A 25,057-nucleotide genomic window follows, 5' to 3' on the forward strand; every position below is an offset into this window, starting at 1 on the left:
GCAGGTATCACTCTTGCCCTCTTATAACCCATTCTCTATACGGCAGCTAGGGGAATTTTTAAAAAATGCAACCCTGATCACTCTACACTCTAGCTTACAAAAAGTCAGTGGCTTTATACATCAAATAAAATGAATTCTTAACCATAGTCTATAAGGCCTTACATGATCTGGCCCTAAATACCCTTCAGATATCATCTCATATTACTCTACCTCACAATGCTTCAGTCCCAGTGGTCTTTTCATTCTCAGAACATACCATTCTCCTTCACCTCAGGAACTTTATATTTGCTGTTCCTTTTGCTTATAACCTGTGTCACCAGGCTTTTTACATGGGCTGGTTCCTGCTCAGCAATTAGGTCTCAGCTCAAATGTCCTCTCCTCAGAGAAGGCTCGCTTGACCTACCAAAAGTAATCCCCTCGTCTCCAGCTATCCTGCATCCTCTCGTCTTATATGTTTCCTAATTGTGATCTGTGGTTTTCTTGTTTAGATGTTTACTTGTTACTGTCTTGTCTCTCTCATCAGAATGTAGGCAAAAGAGCTTGGACATTTTATGTCTTTTTACCACGATATCCCTAATACCCTATCAGACACAGATTCTCTAGTATCTGCTGAATAAATAAATGCTATTTCTAGTGTTTTTTATAAATATATAAAACAAGAAAATTTATATCCTCTTCTTAGCAGTTAAAACAAACATTTTAAAATTTAGTTCCACCCTGCTTTCCTAATTCACTCCTTTTTGTCTTCACAGCAGATTTAGTAAAATAATTATGCCCTAGGAGTCAGAATTATTGCGTTTTTATAGAGTAAAACTAGTAATAATCAAATAATTTATTATTTTTAAATGTAAAAATGTGTTTATTCACAATCCTTGAGAAGTTACCATTCCTTCAAAAAATTTTTTATGAACAAAATGCCAAGAAAAATTACAATAGTAGCTTATGCCAAACCAAAAATATACATCTGATGTATACAAACTTTAAAAAGCGTAACACAGGCAATGTGAATATAGATTACTTTTAAAATATTTCCAGTGACAAAGCTACAACTTAAATTATGTTCAGACAATCATAAATAACAGCATTACCTAATATATTTACATATTTAAAGTATCATATTTATTTCTATGAGATTAAAAAAGATGAAACTATAGATGTCATTGCCTAGCAGTTCAAATATTGAAAGGGCCACATGATTTTGTTTTAAGTACAGCAAGAACTTTAAGTTACTATTTATATCTGGACCTTCCTATATTTTTGAGAACATGCACTGTCATTGCTGCAAGGAAAAAAAAAACACACTAAGGAAAAATCAGAAAACAGTCTGCTTACTAAAATCATACTCAATCCTCAGCAAAATTAAGACAAGCAATTAGGGAGTGCTTATATCCTTGGCCTTTCAAATTGATACATAAACTTTGGGGAAAAGAAGAGCTCAATGCATAAAACAAAATGCATTTTTATATACTGATATGCTTAGTTCCATCCCATTAAAGCACCTTGTATTACAAGGCAAAGGAAAGCTTAATAAAATCAATGGATCCTTTCACACCAGAAAGGATTTTACTTTGAAATACCCGTATTGCCTTTTTAGGTTTTCCTTTCTTAATAAATCATGCACAGAGAATATGTCCCGTGTAAAATCTTTCTAAGACCATTCATTGGAAATATAGAATTTTTAAAAAATGACACTTAGAAATTTAATATATCAATTAACTTAAAGTCAATATTCATTTATACTGGCAGCATGTAAAAGGAAGAGAAAAACCTAAATATATATTTTTTATTCAATATTATTTTTAATTACCAGCTTCAAGTGTCCAAACTCAGAGTTTATTGTAACATATTATCCTTTGTTCAGACTGAATCAACATTATTATACTAGGATATGCAGTAAGTGTAGAAAGAAACGGATACTTCAGCATTTCCTTAGGGTCATCTACTCAATTGTGCTTACTATTAGATAATAAAATTTAAGTAAGTCATAGGAGTAAATAATGCTGGAAACGGGAACACTATTATATATCTGATCTGGCAGTCCCTCCTCATGCTCCCTTCACATCTGCTGAGAATTAACACAAAATGCCCTAATATTTTCACAGAGACCTACTGAAATAGGTTTGAGAAGCATTCAAAGTAAAATTAATGAAATTATTTTTAAAAGTGAAAATCTACAAATAGTAAACAGGAATGCTATAAAGATGAGTTAAAATAAATCTAATAACATGACAGAACCATTAAATTGTTTTTGAAAAGCAGAAGGCAGATGATGAAATTGCACTTAATTCTGAAGCAACTCAGATATAGCCTATCATTTCTATTCCTTTCTAATAAGCATTTACAACATGGTTTCTTATCTCCCTCTTACAAAACGGCTCAGCACAACCATCTATACATTCTAGTTGGTTTTTAAAATTTGGTCACAACTGATAAACTGGGTCACACGATTTTACCCTATCGTTTCTGTTGATCTGCATCAGATTGCTTTATGCCAGAATCAGACAGTTCTAATACAGGATTTACAAATCCAGAATACTCAGAATTGCCATTGCCGTCCATTTCGGCACTAACAAAATCATTCTCCCACTCCAGCCCGTTGGAATCCTCAGAGGCTGATGTAGGGTTACTTCCAGTCTTCTTGCTGCTATACTTAAGTGCTGCTCGGAGAATGTCTTCCTCTGTTTTGGAACGCTCTCTCATTGGAAGCATGCGATTCATTCCTATTATTTGGAGAGTTGTTACAAATCTCAGTGAAAATTTAAGAAGCTGTGTCAAAAGACTTACCAGTTAGTAATACAGTTTTTATTTAACAATCAGACTTGGTTTGTTAATTAACTTCAAGAGTCAGTCCTATGGAAGCCTTGTTAAGGAAAGGTTTCTAGTTGGCTCTCTCTCCTACCTGGTCTAGTTTAGTAACTAACTGTGTTAATGACTAGAATAATAACCTCTAAAGTCATATTATCTACAAATCTGATTAGCATACAGTGTGGATGACAGACTCTGGAACTGAAAGACCTCACAGGCTTTAAATCAAACTTAAAAAGATGGTACAATAAAAATAAATTTAAAGTCTGCTGCTTGGGACCCAGATACAAAATAACAGAAGTACAGGACTGTGGAAAGTGTTTAGCTGAGAAGACGACTTAATTACGTAAGTTAAAGCAATCTTTGGTAAAGTCATTCAAGTCCCTTGTATCTTTGTTTGTTTCTTGATAAAAGAAATGGCTTGACTAGAGGACTAAGGTCCATTGCATCTCAAAATTCTATAAAATACTTAATGCTTACTATTCTTCTAAAGTCCTACATTCTATAATTGGTTCTTCCTTTTTGCGGATTACCTAGTTCCTAAAATGAAAATGAAAATGAAAACTTGAGCCTTATTCTGTGAAATAGCCTTTAAAAACCTCCCATGTTTTAGCTACAATTTTGAGTACTTAGTATGTGCTATACTCTGTAGTGGGTATTTTATATACATTTTATTTCATCCTCACAACATTCATATGTTCATTTGTTCAAATATTTATGGACTGCTCATTGTGTGCCTCATTTCATTTCATTTCATTTCATTTCATTTCATTTCATTTCATTTCATTTCATTTCATTTATTTATTTTGTGCCAGGCATTTTAGACACTGTGTATACAATGGTGAATAGTCATCCTTTAAAATAGGTTTATTATTCCCTTTTTATGATGAACAAACTGAAGCTGTAAAGAGATTAAGAAATCTCCTGAAAGTACTAGAGCTAGGAAAACATACCAGCTAAAATTCAAACCCATGTCCATGTTACTTACAGCTTTTGAACTACACAAAAAAAACCCCTACCATTTATAATGAACCAAAAGATAATAAAATTTTGGCTTTACGTAGACCACAAGGGGGCAGTAATTCTTCTTATTAAGTACTATAGGTTCATTAACATTTCTTTTCTTTTTTTTTTTTTTAGATGAATCAAACTTTTATTTATTTTTATTTAGTTTTTTTTTACAACACCCAGTGCTCATCCCAAAAGGTGCCCTCCTCAATACCCATCACCCACCCTGCCCTCCCTCCCACCCCCCATCAACCCTCAGTTTGTTCTCAGTTTTTAACAGTCTCTTATGCTTTGGCTCTCTCCCACTCTAACCTTTTTTTTTTTTTTTTTCCTTCCCCTCCCCCATGGGTTTCTGTTACGTTTCTCAGGATCCACATAAAAGTGAAACCATATGGTATCTGTCTTTCTCTGTATGGCTTATTTCACTTAGCATCACACTCTCCAGTTCCATCCACGTTGCTACAAAAGGCCATATTTCATTTTTTCTCATTGCCACGTAGTATTCCATTGTGTATATAAACCACAATTTCTTTATCCACTCATCAGTTGATGGACATTTAGGCTCTTTCCATAATTTGGCTATTGTTGAGAGTGCTGCTATAAACATTTATTTTCTAAAGCGCAAGAAACACTAAGAATTAAGTAACTTTCTAAACCATTTATCAACAGATGATAATCACTAATATAGTAAGAGACTAAGAAATTTTTGTACTGATTTTTCATGGTCTTGCACTCATTTCAGTTTAAAGTAAAATACCAAGTAGATTTCTATAAATTAACACAGATTAAAATTTTCAGGTATAATTGTGAATATAAAATACCTTCTTCATCTTCCCACTCTAGATCTAGGGAAGTGCTGTCATCATTTCCACTGGTTGATTTAGTTTTGGTCATTAAATCACAACTGCTTTCTGTATTTGGTGTCAGAACTGTGGCATCTGATGAGAGTCCTAGAATATACATTAAATATAATGTGGTCATTTATATTCTTTTATCACAACCATTTATTTTGTAATATTACCTTTCTCCAAGTATTATTACTTTTAACATCATAAGAAACAATTATTGAGATCATCACATTGGTTAAGTTTCTATTGGGAACAATATAAGGCTTTTCCCCTTTGTTTCTTTTTATTTTTTTTACCATGTAGCGTGATAAACATGAAAATTTAAATGAATTATATAGGGGCGCCTGGGTGGCTCAGTCGGTTGAGCGGCGGACTTCAGCTCAGGTCATGATCTCGCGGTCCGTGAGTTTGAGCCCTGTGTCGGGCTCTGTGCTGACAGCTCAGAGTCTGGAGCCTGTTTCAGATTCTCTGTCTCCCTCTCTCTGACCCTCCCCCGTTCATGCTCTGTCTCTCTCTGTCTCAAAAATAAATAAACGTAGGGGCGCCTGGGTGGCTTGGTCGGTTAAGCTTCCGACTTCGGCTCAGGTCATGATCTCACAGGCCGTGAGTTCGAGCCCCGCATCGGGCTCTGTGCTGACAGCTCAGAACCTGGAGCCTGTTTCAGATTCTGTGTCTCCCTCTCTCTCTGCCCCTCCCCTGTTCATGCTCTGTCTCTCTCTGTCTCAAAAATAAATAAACGTTTAAAAAAAAATTAAAAAAAATTAAAAAAAAATAAGTAAACGTTAAAATAAATAAATAAATGAATTATATAAACTTTTCCAATACAATAAACTCTAGGTAATATTTTTAATAGCCAATTATAAAGAGGGACAAAAAAATAAATGAACAAATAAAATCAGTCCATGTTTTCAAGAGGAACTGCTTTTGGGGTTCCAACTTTTGAAACTTAGAGAAAAACATTTTAATCTTAATCTTTTTAACGTTTAAAACATTTAGTCTTTAATCAATTTGTAATAACTAAAATGAGTATACTTTTGTAACTACTTCTTCCCATCTTCCCTTCTTCTGGGAGATGGAGAGGTAGGACCAGAGTAGAAATAGAAAAACATGTGCTTGACTCTCCATCCAGATCTACAGTAATACCCTGAGATTTTTCTTTGCTCCAATTCCCTTTTGAAAAGGAAAGATACAAATGTATAATACAGAACTAGTTAATTGATATATCTGGGAAATACAATTTTAAAGGGCAAGAAGTTCTTCTATAGAATGAGAGTCAGGATCTCCATTTATCTGTTTGTTGTGGCATTAAGTAAAATTAAAATGTATGCATATATTTTAAAAGACTTACTACTACTTCGAAAAACTTCATACTGTGACTTTACATTTCTTAAACAAGATTCAAAGTCATCTTCTGGTCCTGAACTGTAATAAAAGTAAAAGAATTTTTTAATATATTCATAGTAGATGCAACAAAATGCATGCTTATGCTAATGAAGGCATTTTAGTTTGAAGGTCTATCCCACACAAATTTATAATTACTATACAATTAGAATTACCTAATGAAAATAGGTCCTAATTTTCTTAATGCTAGCAATAAATTGAAAATAGTAAGATTTTGGTTAATCCTGAAGTCAAGGTTTAGTCATAAGCCCATTTTTATAATTTATAATAATGAAGCACGAACAAGGTTCTTTGAATGAGTGGAAAATACAACTTTGGAATGTGTGTTCTAAAAAACAATCATACATAAACTTTGTTATAAGAAAAAGAGGGGTGCTAAGGAAAACACAAACTAGCAAGGCATAAGCAATTTATCCAAAGGCATTTGGTCTGTTACTGCATTATTTTCTATATGGAAGATATGACCACTCTTAAAAACACAATGAAATTAATTTAAATAAATGAGCACTTTCCAATGTAAAGAAAACAAATGCTCTCAGTCTTTTTACAAAGCAGTGTCTCTATTTTTTAGGGAACACATAAACATAGTATGTATACAAACATCCAGAGCTGAACCGTGTTCTCTTTGTAAATAACATTTTCTACTACAAAGGGAAGTATTATGTTTCACTGTTTACCTTTGACATTCTCCATTGTTGGAAGGATGGTATCGCTGCACAACTCTCTGCCTTTCTTGCTTTGGAAACATAATGCAATACAAAATCACTCTGTTGTAAAGTTATATTTAAAAAAAAATCTTTCATGTAACACCAAAAGGTAATTTTTTCCTAGTTCCTAAAAAAAAAAACAAACTTAAAAAGTTATTCCATTGAAGTTTTTTTTTAAAAAAAATGTATCACTGTTCATTTCTATATCCTCTTATTTATGGATGGAATCTCTATCCTTGTATAATCCTTGAGGGCTCAGAATATTTACAGTGTTATTAAAAATAACTTTTAAAACAGGTATATATTGGTGTACTCAACATTCTTATTATACCCAAGAACTTATAATAACTGGAAGGATGAGGGGTAAGAAAAAAATAGTTAAAACAGTGGATGAAGTTCTATTTTGGCTGAAATAAATAGCAATAAAACAAAAGATCTAGAAGACCTGGCTGAGCTGACTCAGAAATAATAAAAACAAAGGATTTAGAAAACCTGTCAAGAGTTAGGGCTTTGATAAACTTTAAAAAAAAAAAAAAAGTGGTGCTTGGGCGGCTCAGTTAACCGTCTGACTCCTGATTTTGGCTCAGGTCATGATGTCAGGGTTTGTGAGATCGAGCTCTGCATTGGACTTTGCACTGACAGTGCGGAGCCTGCTTGGGATTCTCTCTCTCTCTCTCTCTCTCTCTCTCTCTCTCAAAAATAGATAAACTTTGGAGGAAAAAAAGAGTTAGGGTTCTGATGCTTAATTAGCTGTGTATCCCTGGCATGGTCTCTACTTTCTGTTTATCTGTAAATTACAGATGGCTGTAATACTGCCCTAACACACTCATAATGCTATTGTGAAAATTGAATTGATTTGCATATATGTGTGTATGTTTGTGTGCCAGTGTATGTTGTACAGACTATTATGTGTTTCTGGAAAACTCAGAGAACCCAAATAGATGCTGCATATGGAATGCTTTTGTCTTTAAAAGGTGAGCAGTAGAGATTTTATTATAGTAAGAAGAGTTATCTAAAATATAGCCAGAAAAATATTTTTATTTCCTAGTAGGTGAGTTAATTTTTAACCTTTTTCACAAGTTAGAATATATTGAAAAACAAAAACAAAACCAAAAAACCCCATTTTCCCACATAATCTAATTAATCTGCTGAAACAATTTAATAAAAACGGGAGGGGAGCGGGAAGAGAAAGAGATAGAGACAAAGAAAGAGAGAAAGGGCACTGGTCGCATATAAATTCATGGCAATATGACACATGATTTTTCAGTTTCTCTGTTACAATAATTCTTATGTGACATGATCTTTGTACTACTTCAGTTAATATTACAGCACAGAGTTCACACAGGCAAAATATGGAGGAAGATGCTAAGTAGGATAACTGACCAAGCACTGCTGTGCTTTGAACTGCGGCTCTACCATTTATTAACTGCAGGATCTCAAGCAAGTTACTTAACATCTCTGTCCCTGGTTTCCTCATCTATAAAATGAGGACTGAAAATGCTACCTATCTCCCAGGATTGTTGTCAGTATTAAACAAGGTAAAACATGTAAACTAATTAAAACACTTCCTGACATAACAGGCTCCGTAAATGCCTGTTATTAATAGTGGTCTGGCAATTACAGTAATGCCATATTAGCATACAGCATGGTGAGATATAATAAATCTGTTGCCTTCTCTGATAATATGCCAAAGATTTCTCAAGACTCAAACTCCCAGTCTCCCAAAGACACAAGAGTAAAGATGAGAAATATACAATATCTGAAGATGAGGCAAACTGTCTAGCTTACCAGATTCAAAGAAGTGGAAGAAATTCTAGCAGTTCAACGATTGGTCTAAAAAATACTCACAAAAGCAAACTAAAAAGTGCTGTAGAAATTATTTGATGCTATTCCTAGTTGTTAAAGACGAACTAATTTGCCTTTAAAATTCCTACGAATGGGGGTGCCTGGGTGGCTCAGTCGGTTAAGCATCCGACTGTTGATTTCAGCTCAGGTCAAGACCTCACGGTTTGTGGGATGAAGCCCTGCATGGGGCTTCTGTGCTGACAGCGCAGAGCCTGCTTGGGATTCTGTCTCTCTCTCTCTCTCTCTGCCCCTCCCCTGCTTGTGCGCTCTCTCTCTCAAAATAAATAAACTAGAAAATAAAAATGAAAATTCCTAAGAATATATGCATAAATACATTTGCTGTTAAACAAGAAGCCCTTGATTCTGGGGGGTGGAAGAAGTCTCAATTGAGATTTGTCAGAGAAAATCAGGAGATGAGCAGCCCTGACATATGTTGGGGTCTTTTCCCCTCACCTCCAAGAGCTTTCGCTGCTTTGCTGCCCTGGCTGCTTCACGCTGTGCAGCGTATAAAGCTTCTTCTTCTAGTCTTAACTTCTCTTCTTGTAAGGCTAACTGTACATGAACAAAACAATAAGGATTAACAAAAACCAGAACCTGTCTGACTGCTCTAAAAATAAAATGTTTGTTTGTAAAATTAAAAATAAATTATTAAAAAAATAAATGACCTCTATAAAGCATAACAGAATTGAAATTTTTGTGATTTCTCATTTCAATTTCTCCTCTTACAAAATAATTCAAATGATATCAAAGATATTATAGAACTCTTTAGAAGCTGAATTATGAAGTAGTAGCATTTAATTTGCAGAAATACAAAATTGTTTCTTTAGAATATATAGTGATCTTCATGCTCAACAATTGTTCCAATGCCTATCACTCTGACTAGTTTAATGGTTTTGGCTCTCCTGAGTCCAAGGTCTTTAAACTAAGGCCAATCATACCACCATCTATCAAAGTGAAGTAAGCTTTCACAAAGTTCATGTCTCATTGATGCACGTGTCCTGAATTTTATTACCACCAAGCTATTCAGCAATTAGTTTCAAATTTAAATTCTTGCTATTCCTAATAGCATCCAAACTGCTTTAGTGATAATTCATTGCATGTCAAACCAAATTTAAAAATCAAATTTCAATGATTTTTTTCTTTAGCCTAATATTAACATCTATTTGCATAGCTTAAATTAATGCTGTTGAAATCAGTAATTGGTACTAAACAAACTGTTCTTAAATGTATAACAGAATATGACTAATTCCACTTACTGATTAGCAAAACTATAATTATAGGCCATTTCCATCAACACATTAAAATAAATATAACATTTAGGATTATAGTTTATGGTTCACTTACTAAGAATAAATAAATCCAAGACAAACAAAAAGACTTAAAAAATACTTATTGTGAAACAGAGTAGTTTTTAAAAGTTGGTTTTAAACACAAAAATACATGTATCTTGCCAGAGTCTCTACTTGTGAATTAAGATGTTATTTTTTAGAAGAATGTATTATCTTCATTTTTGGCAGCATATGATTTCTGATCAATTAAATCAAAGTAAAAGAAACTATAATAGACTGGAACATTATTCTTTTACTTTTTGTTCTTCTCTTACTTTTAAATAATTTTCATCTGTATAATATCTAAATATAGGTTCAGTGACTGTTCATATGCCCTATATTAATGACAACTTTCTCCATACTATAAACTGAAGCTTTATGAGAACACATACTTAAGCAACATAAAAGACTATTTACCTCTTTTTGAATTTTCATATCAAGATCTTTCTGTTTTTCAGCAATAGAATCATAATGCCTCTCTCTTAGGTTAACAATTTCTTCCTCAGTAAGAGGTCTACAGAGAAAAATGAGGGAGAAAAAGAAAGAAAAGAAAAAATACTTCTGACGAGTTCAAGTCCAAATAAAAAACTCATAAACTAGAGAAATACTAAAATTTTACTGTCCAAAATGTATTAAAGCAATTTAATGCTATAATTTCAATTGTTAAGAGTAAAAAGGCATACATTCTAACACTTGCTATAATTTGGTATATATGTTGAATAGGATGATATATTATCAGATTATTTTTTAGCACTACAACCACTTTTAAGATATGTGGACTCCATTTACCTTCACTTTGGCTCTGCTTCAGCCATCTGACCATATCCCAAAATATTCACCATAAAGCATAAAGCTATGCTTTGATAGCCCTCTTACCATTCATTCTAGGACTCTTAACTCTCATACCCAATACCCTCCCGATTTATCCTGGCCAGTCAGTCTGGTCACCATAGGCCCTTGATCCTTCCCTTTTCTCCTCGTCAACCTATGCTGATTACCTGGCCATACTTCACATACAACCAATGTGGACACCATGGCAAATTTGAAGTACTTTCTTACCAACATACACACCTTCTTGCATTCCTATCATAATACCATATTCACCCAGCTTACTTTCTGACCTTGGATCACTTCCATGATTAGCCCTTTCTCCTGAGAGCTGCTAAAGAAAATCTAACACCTATCTGGTTCTCAGTCCCTAGCAATAACCCTTTTCTTAGACATGATCAACTACCTCTCACATCTTAAGCTATACTTCAAATCTTCAAGTACTCCTTAAGTTCCGCATTTAAACTCTTTTCTCTCAGAAGTTAACTTCACCCCACTCTGAGATATGAGGATATCAACCAGCAATTCCTTCAACTTCTTGCCACCTCACCTCTTACTTAAGTCTATCCTCTCTATTCTTCCCTCAATCCTCTGAAGAGCTGGCATTCCTTAACTTGTTCAAGGTCATCTGCTATACTTCTACTCTTGATTCATTCGACATGGATGCCACCCTCCCTCCCCCAATCCAGGGCATTCCCTGGGACATTGCCTATTAATTAGCACCTCTCTTTCAGCTTCACCCTACTTTTTATCTGTCTTTACCTTTCTTCCATGTGAAGGGAAGAGGGAAGGAAGAAAAAAAAAAGAAGATGGAAAAATCTTCATTTTACCTATATTTATTTCTAGTTACTGCTCCCTCTCCTTCCCATTTCAGCCAAAATTCATGAAACTAAATGTACACTGATAGCACATCCAGCACTTAATTTGTATCAGGTTCTCTTCAATGTGCTTTATGTATATTAATTAATTTCAATCCTCACATCAACATTAGCAGGTAGAGACAGAGATGATACACACGAGGGAAATGAGATAAAGACAGATTATGTCCACCATGTTCTTTTAATTGTTTTTGCCCACTGAGTCTTGGTTGTCTTCAGAATCCTCTTCTAGTGTTTGCCTATTCAGTTCTCAGACCGTTGCTCTCTTTCCACACACTCCAACCAACCCACTTCCTCCTGGTCCCAATCTCGGGTTGGTGATCTTGATAATGATCACGGTTTTAACCATCAGTATAAGGTAATGTCTCCTACTTCTGTTCCTCTAGCCCTAACTTCTGCCTGGGGCTTTTTTTTTTTTTTTTTTTTTTAAGTTTTCTTTTTGAGGTCTCACATAAAATACAAATTTCAGGTGTTATTTCACTTAAGAGTTTTGACAACTGTATACACTCATATAACTTCAACACAAAGGAAGATACAAACATATCCATCCCTCCACAAAATTCTCTTGTAACTCTTTCCTGTCAACCCCTTTGTTTGTGCAATTTCTTCTGTCTGGAATGCTCTCCTCCTCTGGATAGTTATCACTAGCCAACACTCCCAGGATTGACCTAAGTGTCATCTTAAAGAAGTCTACCACAACACACCTCTTCTCACACATTTTAGGCAAAGGGTCTCTCCTGCATTTCCCCTGTGTGTTTTATAACTGCTAATTAATCTCTTTCCCCATCTTATGTTGAAATTAGTCATCTACACAAACTACCTCCTCGACCAGGATATTCTTTCTTCTAATGGAGAGAACCATGTTTGATTTTTTTAATCCCAGTGCCTGGTATAGTGCCACATGATAGTTGCCTAATATTTGCTAAACTAAAAAAGATGAAGAACATTCATTCAAAATATGAAACAGTATATGAAAATATTCTCTTGATATGAAGAACTCTTGAGTTAAAGACAGATGGTTCTTTTTCAAGTAGCTCAGGAAGAATCTAAAGAGGCTGTTTAAACAAATTGAAGTATCAAGGTTCTAGTTAACCTTATTAGTAAAACAAACTTTAGAATGTCATGAGGAAGAAAAAGGGCGATCACATTTTAAAAATTCAAGGAAATGTAATTATTAATATTAAATAGTTTATTAAAAACTACAATATACACGACTTAGGTTCAATAGGAGAGCACTAGGCAATCATGTACATTCAATTCCTTAATGTTCAAAACAACAGTTTGAGACATTATTATTTGTCTCAATCTTACAGAAAGAGAAAACTAAGGTCCTAAAATGTAAACTGTTCAATCCCTCAAAGCAAGCAAATGACAGAGCCTCGCTTCTTAGGGAGCTTCTTATGGTTCACACAGACATTATATTAAAAAAAAAAAAAAAAAAAGCTTTACTTACCTATGACTGCTTCCTGGACTTTCCCCCTGTATAAAAATTAAACAATTAAAGAAATTTCACTAGGTGAATTCTATGCGAGGCAATTCAACAAATTTTTTATTTAATCAAAATATTTTCTGCTTACCTATTTTTATCATGTAAACAAATTTTATTATTGAGAGTGTTTTAAACAAAAAGCTTTAAAATTTTACTATTTCTCAAAAGCAAAATTAAATATTTAGCTTAATTTATATTAACTAATTATTGGACATTTCTTAACTTTTTTTTTTTTTTTAACGTTTATTTATTTTTGAGACAGGGAGAGACAGCATGAACGGGGGAGGGTCAGAGAGAGAGGGAGACACAGAATCCGAAACAGGCTCCAGGCTCTGAGCTGTCAGCACAAAGCCCGACACGGGGCTCGAACTCATGGACAGTGAGATCATGACCTGAGCCGAAGTCGGATGCCCAACCGACTGAGCCACCCAGGCGCCCCACTTAACTTTTTCTAACAAATATATATTCTATACCAAATGAACTTCTGGGGTCAGGATGGTACTAGACAATATACTTTCTATGCCCTCTTCATTTACAGTTGATCTTCATACTTTGTAGATTCCATATTTGCAAATTTACCTATAAGGCTAAATGTATTTTAACAAAAAAACTAATAACCCCTGCACTTTTGTCATCATGAACAGACTTTCACAGAGCAGCAAAAAACTTCGAGTTGCTCGATATGCACCTTCCCAGTTGAGGTAGAACATAGCGATGCTCTGCCTTCTTGTTTCAGTTCTCCTACTGTCCTCTTTACAGTCTACTGAGTGCCATGTTTTTTGCCTGTTTGTGTATTGTTGGTGATTTCACTGTATGGTGCTGAAGTGCTGTCTAATATTCCTAGTCACATGAAGACTGTGGCAAGCCTTATGGAAAAAATGTGTGTGTTGGATACGCTTCTGTTCAGACATGACTTACAATGCTGTTGGCCATGAGTTCAATGTAAATGAATCAGTAATATATATTAAAATAAGGTGTAAAACAGAAATCTAAAACAAGGTAATTTACTGATTGGGTGATGAAAATGTTGTGGCTAGAAGCTTACAGGAATCTAACTCTCCATTTTTCCTAAGAGTAATTTCCAGTTGGTATTCAATAATTCAGCATTTTCGGCAACTTTATAGGACATAACTACCACAAATGATGAGAATGAATTGTTTTTGTTTTTTTCCTCACACGGTTATGAAATTACCTACAGTTTTTTTTTCCTCCAAAGTAAACCAGAACTACTTACAAAACTGATTTGAATTTATGCATCTTTCTTACACACTTAAGCTATTCACATGTGATAGTTAACATATATGGCCAAATAACAGCAAGAAACAGGTGCTGATAAGAAACAGCACCACAAAACAGGGTGATGTTCAACTAAACCAAACACAAAACATGACACAGAAGGGGAAAAGACCGGTTAGGAAAAACAAAAGCAAACAAAAACTCAACCAAACAAAAAGCATCTTAGGAAAACACATGGAACCACATTCTTTTGAAAAGCAGTATGATGCAATAAAGGTTGAAAGGACTCTTACATTTAGCACTTCTAGAGTTTAGAAACTTTAAAAATATTATGTAAAGTGTTTGCTTACACTTATTTTAAAAAATAACATAGAATTAAAATGACTTAAAATGGGAAAGAAACTAGGTTCTATGAAACATAAATGTATTTGGGAGAAATTTTACTGGGAAACAAAGGCTATGCTAGTTTCCCAAATGTGTTCTATCAGAGGATAATAAATATGTATTATTATCTGAAAAAAGGAATCATACCCAAATTAATTTGGGAAATGCTGAGTTGAATAGGTTTAAATAATTTTCTTAACAGTTCTCTTAACAGTTCTTCTCAGAACCTTTACCATGTTAATTTACATTCTGAAACTAGTATTCCATACACACTGGGAAATGTTGGGCTAAAGGATAATTTAAATTTAGTTTGATACATTTTCCTTTTTCCTTAGCAACAAAAAGTGATAAAAGGTCAGAGCTCTCAGTGTTCTTATAGTAGAACTCATTTTAGAGTTGTATAAAGTTTGCCCAAGGTTGGTTTAGTAACTTGCACAAACTCATATAATTAGTTTAGTGAAACTGAAATTTAGCTCACGATCTAAAGCTCTTCTAACTATAACCAGCGCATAAGAAGTATACACCACAGTTCATTAATTCTACACTGTACTTTTTTCATATTTTCACACTTCTGTACTTCGAATGCATCTTAAATTTAAGTTTTAGATGAGATGAAATGCAAAAAGTCAACAAAAGAAAATAACTGATAAAAAAGACAATGGCTAAAGTCAGAAAGTGATTATAGAATGGGCATGTATAAATTCTACCCTCAGAAATCTATAAAAACTATGGTTAAAGAATGGATCTACCTTGGGTTGTTGAAGAATTTTACCTACCTAATGGCAAGAGGTTAGAAATATCCTTTTTAAAGTTCCTTGAATTCTATAGCATGCTTTAAAATATGATATATATTTATATATATAAAATACATGAAATGAACATATAAAACTATATGTAATATACCATATATATAGTATTATATATGTTATACATGAGAAAATTCTGAATGATATGCTAATATAAATTGGTAAAAGGACATAATTAGGGACTAAGAAGTAAAAATAAAAACCAAAAAAATAATAATCCTGAAAGACAATAAAATAAAAATTTTTTAAATAAAACCTAGGAGTAATGCAATGATTCATGAGAACAAATATGGGTTTTGCACTACTGTGGAAATACTTACTTCATCACTTTCTACTAGATTCTCAAACTGAAAGAACAAGAAAGCAAGTGTTAGAGGGGATATTTTTCTAAGGTACATACCTCATAAAAAATTGTCACTTTTTCACTTCAAAAATAATATACCTTTATACTTTTAAGATATTTGAGTCATGTGTCCCTTTATACACTAGTTCATTTGATATATTCAACAGTCCTATAAGATAGCCAAGATAAGTATATACTATTATTTATGATTTATATGAAAAAGAAAAAGGAGAATTATAGCAGTTTTCTTCATAAATCAGAAACTTTTAAAACTTATAAACTATTTCACCTGAATTATTTCATATGGGTGTTTTAAACCCCTACTACCAGAATTTTCCACTTGAATTCAAAAAAAATTTAATGTTATAAGAAGGAGAATTTACTCAAGAAACAGGGCCTTAAAAGATACCCAAATAAGAATTTATCTTATAACGTTTATATTTATTCATCTATTCATTAACTGTTTACTGAAAATCTACCAAATGGTAGTCACTGCTCTCAAATATAGTGTCTGTCTTTCTACAGACAGGAAAGTAAACAATTTGTTGATGATGTGATGAACAGTATTATATCCAATGACTAAATGAAAGTCATTACTACTAAATTGTATTACTAAAATATTTGTATTTAAAATATAAATAATTTGATAACCACCAAGAGAAAAAAGTTTTATTGTTAACATTATTTATTATTAAATATTAACATGATTAAAATCAAGAAAACAATGCATTTAAAAGGTTTAGAATGACAAGAGTTTAAAGAAGTGACTTGGGGCACCTGGATGGCTCAGTCGGTTAAGTGTCCGACTTCGGCTTAGGTCATGATCTCGCGGTTTGTGAGTTTGAGCCCCACTCTGTGCTAACAGCTCAGAGCCTGGAGGCCGCTTTGGATTCTGTGTCTTCTCCTCTCTCTGCCCCTTCCATGCTCATGCTCTGTTTCTCTCTGTCTCTCAATAATAAGCGTTCAAAAAAACATTTTTTTTCAAAAAAAATTTTTTTAAAGAAGTCACTTAAAATTGTTTAAAATTATTATCTTGAACTTTTTGTTTGTTTTTTGGTTTGTAATTTTTTTAAAAAACTAATTTCTGGTTTACTTGCTTCCTTATTTAATATAGAAGGCAGTGAAGTACAGTGTTCAACCTTTGAAGCCAGGCAGTTTTGGACTGGATTTAGGTTCTGCCATTTATGGGCTGTAACAAAGCCCAACTTCTTCACCTGTCTAAGCCTCTCATTCTCATCCATAAAATGGGATGACTGCCACCCATTCAGCAGAACTACATTAAGAATTATGTGTGATGACATTTATAAACTATGGTGGAGTAGGTGGGACATAGCAGGGACTGAATAGATTCTATTATTATATTTTACACACAAAGAATAAGAAACTCAGTGATTCATCCTGTGGAGTTGCTTAAAGTCAGCTTTCTGCTTTGATCCTGCTGTACTTCTTTACTGGGGCAGGCCAACCATCTATGTCTAGAATCACTGTCTACTGAGCCATTGTAACTGCACAAGAGTACCCTCTCTTTGAATTGTGCACTGTGAAAAAAAAAGACAAAAACCAAAAACACCACTTCTTAGTAGAAATAGCAGTTCTATTAGAAGAACAGGACCATAATCTTCTGCAAACTTCTCCCTATTCACCCCTCCCCTCCCCACACCAATTCTTTTCCTTTTCATTGGCATCAATAATATTGAAATATAACAAGTCCATACTAAATCTAGGGCCCTTAATGAAAAGAAAAATGTCCCTTCTGCCTTCCTGAAGGGACTTTTATCCAATCAGATTCAAGACTTACTTACCTCTATAGTTAAGTGCTCACCTCTTGAGCATGTTCTAAAATACTTGGATCTGGGAAGAAAAGCAGAAAAACTTTCAAAATCACAATTAATACTAAAATGGAGCCAATGTAGTGGCATAAACACATTTCTATAAAAACATTTCCCAGATTTTCAAACTTAGTTATAAGTTTAAAAGTGTTCAACCAACATTTTTCTACCGACACCAATATTTACTCAACCTGTAATAACAAATTAATTTATTGTATTTACTACATAGAATACAATTAAATTTTAAAACTCATCTCATTATTGTTATTGTATCAAGGAAAGTATGTTAAAATACTGATGTGTTAAATAATGTATAAGAGTATGTCTCCAATTTTCGAAAACATATGCAAAACAACATAAATCTGGAAAGATATATGCCAATATGCTAAGAGTGGTTGTCTCTGGATTATGGAATCCATGTTTATACAAAGTTAGGCACTTTTTATTCTTTCCATGCCCATATAAATTTTAATCATTCTCTTCTGCTCCTATTAGTGAAATTTACAGGTTATCAAACAAGAAACTCCTTTGTTATATCTGCTCCAAGAACATGTCCACACTCTATTAACTATGTTTCTGTCCTCTATTATAGTATGAAAGTTGGTATAGGGCAGAGGCACCCAAACTTCTTTACTACTGGAAGTGCCAGGAGATTATAAGACTTTCACTTCTAATGTGGTTCGTGTTATAGCTGCTTAAATTAATGGAGGAGTGGACTTCATGCCCCCACAGAGACCAAAAGTCACACTGAGGGTTTTAAATGGATCCTTGGACAGAAAGGATCCTTTAAAAGATGAGAAGAATCCTGGGGTTAGGATAGGTCAGAATGCTTTGTATTATGTGTTTATGTATGTGTGAAAGGGAGACAGGTTTAGTGAAAGGGAATGAATGCTATATTATCATAAAATTTTTATTATTATAAAGAATAAAAAACAGTGAAATCATAGGTCCCATTTTCCTTAGTACAATCTTTATTTGCTAACAGATGCAAAGCAGTTTTATTGCCCATTAAGAGATAATTAATAAAAAACAGAGGACTTGGAATTGTCATTTTACATATCTAATAATTTATGGAACATACCCAGAACAAACAAAATACCCTTAATTCTCTAAGCATGTAGTGTCCCCATTCTTCTATTTTCCCCATTTCTCAAACAAAAACAGAAATGAGTTGAGCCTTTGAATAGCGCTGTGTTCTGGTATTAGGATATGTACTTCAAGTACTGTATGCTCTCTCCCTGCAACCATCACTCTCTTCCCTGAATGAAGAATCTATCTCTGATTAATCTACTTCTCCTTCCAGGCTTACTACGATGGTGTAACTGAATAATAAAGTAAAGTTCAGTAATACTAAGTATCTCATTATAGACTATCAATGTGACTTCATTGCTGAAGCAAAACCTAAAGCTAAGTGGTATACTGTCCAAACCAAGGGAAGTAATTGTACTATGCTTGTATTAGATAGCAGAACACTGTGTTTTATTCCAATTATATACAGATACACCCCTAACTTTAGGAGAAGCCCAAGGTGCTGACTGTTGTAAATGTCTCACTTTTCTGTGCTTTCTGTCCACATTTAACTTTAGTGAGGATGATCGTGCTTTTGCATGACTCTAACTCCCTGATTTTCTGACCAAACTAGACCACAGTCAAACCCCAGACTCATGTGATTGGTTCAGGGTCATATGGAAACTGAGCAGAGAGATATAATATCTTCCTGAGAGCTCTAGGGAGATGCTAGGAGTTATGCTTCTGAAAATCTTCAAAGAGGAATGAAACCAATCAAAAGAATGTTCTGACAGTGTTGAAGTCATCCCTAAGGATCAGGGGCATCCCTGCTCTGCCCATGGTTTTGCTAGTACTTGATAAATCTAGTATCCTTATAAGAAATTCTACCTTTTGCCTAAGATAGTTTGATCTGGATTTCTGTCCCCACAGTCAAAGTCCTGACTAATAAATAAACATAAGTCTATATGATAGAATGGCAAAAGAGCAAGTTAATAGAAAAAAAAAAAAACACACCCTAAAACCAAAATAAAACACAACAATTAAGATGAAAGGTATAAAGAAAAGCAAAACAAGTGAAAAAACATTTAAGTTTTCTTTTTAAAAACAGATTAGATTGAAGGTCTCAATCTAATCTGTTTTTAAAAAGAAAACTTAGATTAAAGGTCTCAATCTAATCTGTTTTTAAAAAGAAAACTTAAATTAGATTAAAGGTCTCAATCTAATCTGTTTTTAAAAAGAAAACTTAGATTAAAGGTCTCAATCTAATCTGTTTTTAAAAAGAAAACTTAAATGTTTTTATTCACAAAAGGCATATATTGATTCCTACTATCATAAATGCCAAGATTATACTAATAGATTAAATACTCAATTTGGCAAACTCAGGGGCAACATTTTTTATTAGAAGAGTTTTATCCTGGGATTTATCCAAAAGGAAGTTGAGAAATATTGTAATACACATTTTAAAGTAATTAGAAAGCCGACTGCTTGAAAGTAGCATCTCAGATTTGAGAGAGCTCTCCATTACTTACGTGGTACATGAAAGAAATTTAAATTAAAATCTTTACATATTATTGGATGCCTAAAAGTCTAATACATCTGGAATATAACTTTTTCAGGGTTTCCTGTAATAAAGTGCCCTGATTTTCTACCTTGAAGTGTTATTTTATTTATTTATTTAAAATATTTTAATGTTTATTCATTTTGGAGAGAGAGAGAGAGAGACAGAGTGCAAGTGGGGAAGGGACAGAGAGAGAGGGAGACATGGAATCTGAAGCAGGCTCCAGGCTCTGAGCTGTCAGCACAGAACCTGTCCCAGGGCTCGAACCCACAAACCGTGAGATCATGACCCGAGCCAAAGTCAGATGCTTAACCGACTGAGCCGCCCAGGCGCCCCTTGAAGTGTTGTGTTAGAATAAGGAGTGAGGTTCTTCACAATCCTTTACTACCTACTTCTAGGTAAAGATGATAATACAAGTGAGAGGGTCTGGGTGGCTCAGTCGGTTAAGCCTCTGACTTCAGCTCAGGTCATGATCTTGCTGTTCATGAGTTCAAGCCCGGCGTTGGGCTCTGTGCTGACAGCTCGGAGCCTGGAGCCTGCTTCAGATTCTGTGTCTCCCTCCCTCTCTGCCCCTCCCCTGCTCATGCTCTATGTCTCTCTCCCAAACTAAATAAATAAACATTAAAAAAAAAAAAAGATGATAATACAAGTGAAAGGTAAGTAGAACAATTGCAGAGAGGAAAATCATACCTGTTTTATTAAATGTGACCTCAAGTGTTTATTGTTTTATTTCATAAATATTTATTATGTAACTAAGTGCTTGGCATGGTTCTAAAGTGCTGGCAATACAACTGTCAATAAAACTGATAAAGACCCTACCACCTTGCAGCTAACATTCTTGGGAATGAATGACAATAAGCAAATGGTGGGAAATGCTACGAAAAAGTAAATACTTCAGAGCAAGCAAAGCTAGTGACCAGGAGAGGGAGGTTATTTTATGTAGGGTGGTCAGGGTAGGACTTTCGGTTAAAGCAAAATTGGAACAAAGATCCCCCAAGAAAGCCAGCCAGCTAGATAACTGGAGGAAAAGAATTCTAAGCAGAAGAAAGACAAATACAAACAAGCTCTGAGGCAAATTGTTCTTTGCATATTCTACGTAAGTGGGGGACCTGAATGAATGGCTGGAATGGGGAGAAAAATATATGAGGTCTGAGAAACAGCCAGGGTCAGACCACAGCCCTTTGTAGGCCATGGGAAGGGTTCTGGAGTTTATTCTCAATAGTTAAGAATTTATAAAAAAAGATTTCTGTCTTTGGCATCCCCCCCACACTTTTTTTTTTTTTTTTTTTTTTTTTAGCTTTTATCATGACAATTTTCAAATATGCACAAAAGTAGGGAGGAGAACATATACACCTCCTTGTACCCATTACCCTACTTAAAAAAGTTACCATTTTCCCAAGCAGGCTGTGTATTGTCAGTGCGGGAGCCCGGCCCGGGTTCAGGCTCATGAGCTGTGAGATCATGACCTGAGCAGAAATCAAGAGTTGGACACTAACCAATTGAGTCACCCAGGCGCACCCCAACTTGCAACCCCCCTACTTCCTCTGTAGTCCTCTTTTAGTCTGTAACAGCCCTCCTTGCTGTACCATCACCTCTTCCCATGCCACTCATGTATTGGAGAAATTGTGTCATTTGTCCTGTAGAATTTCTCAATTTCTAGGTTTGGCTGATTGTTCTTCTCTTGGTGCTGCTTGCTTCCTCTATCCTCTGTATTTCCTGTGTACTGATAATTTGATTTAAATTCAGTGCAATTTTTTAAGGCAAGAACTCTTCAAATATGGCACTTGCTGTTGAACTAAATTATGAGGAACTTTATTTTTGTCTGCCTCACTTTTACTGATGCTAAGATGATCTGTAGGTTCAGGTATTGTCAGACTAATTCATTATAAAGTTTCAAACCAACCTAGAAAAGGGGTGACGGGTGTTTTTAGATGCCTTACGCTTAACATCCATACATAGTTAAGAGTCTGGATGAGAATTCTCTATTCAAATTCCAAGTCTAGCACATTAAGATAAATACCAGTCCCCAAACCCCTTATACCTTTTCTATAATTAACCCTGGGCCTACTTCTCAATTCCAGATCACTAAGAACACCATTCTTTTCTTTCTGGCTTCAAACCCAGGAAATTAATCTTTGTTTTCTTTTCCTATCCTAAGGAAGGTTTGCTGTGAACAAAGATACAATGCCAGTGATTTTTCCTCCCATATATATGCTTCATGCTATTACTAATACATACACAAGCCTATTGTGTTTAAGGAGTTTACTACCAATCACTGTGGAGAAATAGAAGTATAGCTTATTCCTGGGGAAAAAGGAAGAATGAGCTATTTCTCAAAAAGTTGGAAATACAGAAAACAAAAATTAAAACTATAAAAGCAACACACAATGTATCTGTTACCTTGACAAGCTAAATTACCTTAAAGAAAAAGAATCTCCTGGGTAAAGGAAAGAGAAGTAGTTAATATCTAAAAGAAGAATGTGTTAAAGTGGAGGAAATGGAAGGGCAGAAAACAGGGAAGTAAATGTTGGCAGAGTTCATCCAAAGCCCATCTGCAGAACAGTCACTGGTTCAAGGAACTGAGCTATCTGGACCCAGTGGTAGGTAGTGCTCCATGGTGATGGGTTATTTGAATTGTATAACTTTTTCTGAATTTATGCTAAGAACCTCCACCCTATTATTTACTCATAGTGAAAGAATGTGCTTAACTGAAGCTACAAGTACTATACATTTTCTGGACAGTTATATTTTACATTTTTAATTACCAAATACGCCTTCCATTTTTCTATATTTGACCCAATAAAGCTGAGGGCAAGAGCCTGGGACAAAGGGAAATCACTGATGTGACTGTTCAAACAAAATTACTAGGTGTTAGGGGCTGCTGGATGGCTCAGTCAGCTAAGTGTCTGGCTGTTGGTTTTAGCTCAGGTCGTGATCTCACAGTGAGTTGGAGCCCCACTTTGGGCTCTGCACTGATGGTGCGGAGCCTGCTTGGGATTCTCTCTCTCCCTCTCTCTCTCCTCTCTGCCCCTCCCACGTCTCTCTCGCTCAAAATAAACTTAAAAAAAAAATTACTATGTGCTAATGGAAAAACAAAACTAGCCACAGAAAAATCACAGGACTTGTCACCTTCAGGTCTCCCAAGTCCTGTGCAGGAATATTTCATTACAGTACATAGGTCCTAGTTGAGAATATTTTCTTCAAGAATGAAGTTCTAGTTGTATGTAAGAGGCACCATTAAAAAAGAACAGTGGAAAATGAGATACAAAGAAATAGGATGAGTCTAAAACCAGAAATTTGATACCAACCAATTAAACTACATTTCCAACAACCTTAGATGAAAGTTAAATCTTAGAAAGAAAAATAAGAAACAAAATGATTGAAAGTAGCAATGTCTATTGCAAAGGCCTGGCTCTTTTTTTTTAAATTTATTTTTATTTATTTTTGAGAAAGACACAGAGAGCAAGTGGGGGAGGGGCACAGAGAGGAGACAGAATCCCAAGCAGGCTCCACACTGATGGTGCAGAGCCTGATGTGAGGCTTGAACTCATGAACTATGATATCATGACCTGAGCCAAAATCAAGAGTTGGATGCTTAACCAACTGAGCCACCCAAACGTCCCACAAAGGCCTGGCTCTTGATTACTATCACTTGGCTTAAAGAAATAACTTTTTGCTTTCTTCATTTTGAAAAAAAAAATATTGACTTGAAAATTCCTAGTATGCATAATGTTACAAAAAAACAGAGTATAACAAGCTATTACCGTAATGGAGAGCAAAGAGAGACATTTATTGTCTATAATGGGCCAGGTATTATTATGCATGTATGGACTTTGTTGTTGTTTTTTTATGAACTTAGTTTTTATATGTATTTTTATATACATTTCCTTTCCACAATAATCCTATGAAGTACTGTAATCTTAGAGACAGGCACTGTTCAACACGATAGCCACTAGCCTACGTGTGGCTATCAAGCACTTAACATGTGGCTAGTCTGAAGTGAGAACTCAGTCTGAATATTTCAAATAGACACTGGATTTTGAAGACTGAATACCAAACAACAACAACAAAATAAAATGATCTAACTCCAATAACTAAGCTCTTTCAACATATATTCATGATCAAACATAGATAAATATCTTTTAGATCTTCCTCAATTCCTCTTCCTTCCAAGTTAAACTGATTACAGTCCTGCAGTTGAAAACACTGATGTGCATATTCCAATACTCTGTGTATGGCTTAGAATCTACAAGTATGCTGATTTTATATGTAATGCTGCTTTGCCATATAGGCTTTTAGTACACTTTTAGAAGAAACAAATGTTTGTATTATTCATAAAGCATTTGTTTTATTATTCATAAAAAGTTCACTAAATATTAGGGGTTATTTAAAATTAAAAGACATTTAAATCCGACATTTAAAATGAAAAGAAAATGTGGTCACTTTCATTAACTTCTTAAGAATCTAAAAATAAAGAAGAGCCATCCTACTTTTATAGACCTATTGTTAGTATATAAGTGGGTCATGTACAAAGTTCCCTAAATTTCACTAAAATTTTTTTAAGTAAATCAGAACAATTTAAGATTTTTCATTATGCAAACATAACTGCTTAAAAATAAAAACAGGCAGCTAAAAACCATATTCTCTGCTTTCATATTTGTAACATTTGACTAAAGTTTTGAATCTCAAATTCATTTCATTGATAATGATAACAAAACTCTAAGAGAAAACTCCCAAGCTCGTAAGACCAGAGATT

At 34.4% G+C, this 25,057-nt stretch overlaps 1 protein-coding gene across 1 annotated transcript in view; it reads right to left on the bottom strand.

The window, feature by feature from the left end:
* Nucleotides 1-874: 874 nt before the first annotated feature.
* AP1AR (adaptor related protein complex 1 associated regulatory protein) overlaps nucleotides 875-25,057 on the bottom strand; it is a 40,400-nt gene continuing 16,217 nt past the window's right edge. The window contains exons 2-10 of the mRNA XM_007098245.3: nucleotides 17,709-17,757; nucleotides 15,884-15,910; nucleotides 13,102-13,127; nucleotides 10,360-10,456; nucleotides 9,068-9,166; nucleotides 6,740-6,798; nucleotides 6,010-6,083; nucleotides 4,635-4,763; nucleotides 875-2,720 (exon numbers count right to left, since the gene is read on the bottom strand). Coding sequence (XP_007098307.1) covers nucleotides 2,455-2,720; nucleotides 4,635-4,763; nucleotides 6,010-6,083; nucleotides 6,740-6,798; nucleotides 9,068-9,166; nucleotides 10,360-10,456; nucleotides 13,102-13,127; nucleotides 15,884-15,910; nucleotides 17,709-17,757 — 826 coding nt within the window. The 3' untranslated portion in view covers nucleotides 875-2,454. The remainder of the gene's footprint in view (nucleotides 2,721-4,634; nucleotides 4,764-6,009; nucleotides 6,084-6,739; nucleotides 6,799-9,067; nucleotides 9,167-10,359; nucleotides 10,457-13,101; nucleotides 13,128-15,883; nucleotides 15,911-17,708; nucleotides 17,758-25,057) is intronic.

Source organism: Panthera tigris, chromosome B1 (assembly GCF_018350195.1).
Source record: "Panthera tigris isolate Pti1 chromosome B1, P.tigris_Pti1_mat1.1, whole genome shotgun sequence".
Taxonomy (NCBI): domain Eukaryota; kingdom Metazoa; phylum Chordata; class Mammalia; order Carnivora; family Felidae; genus Panthera; species Panthera tigris.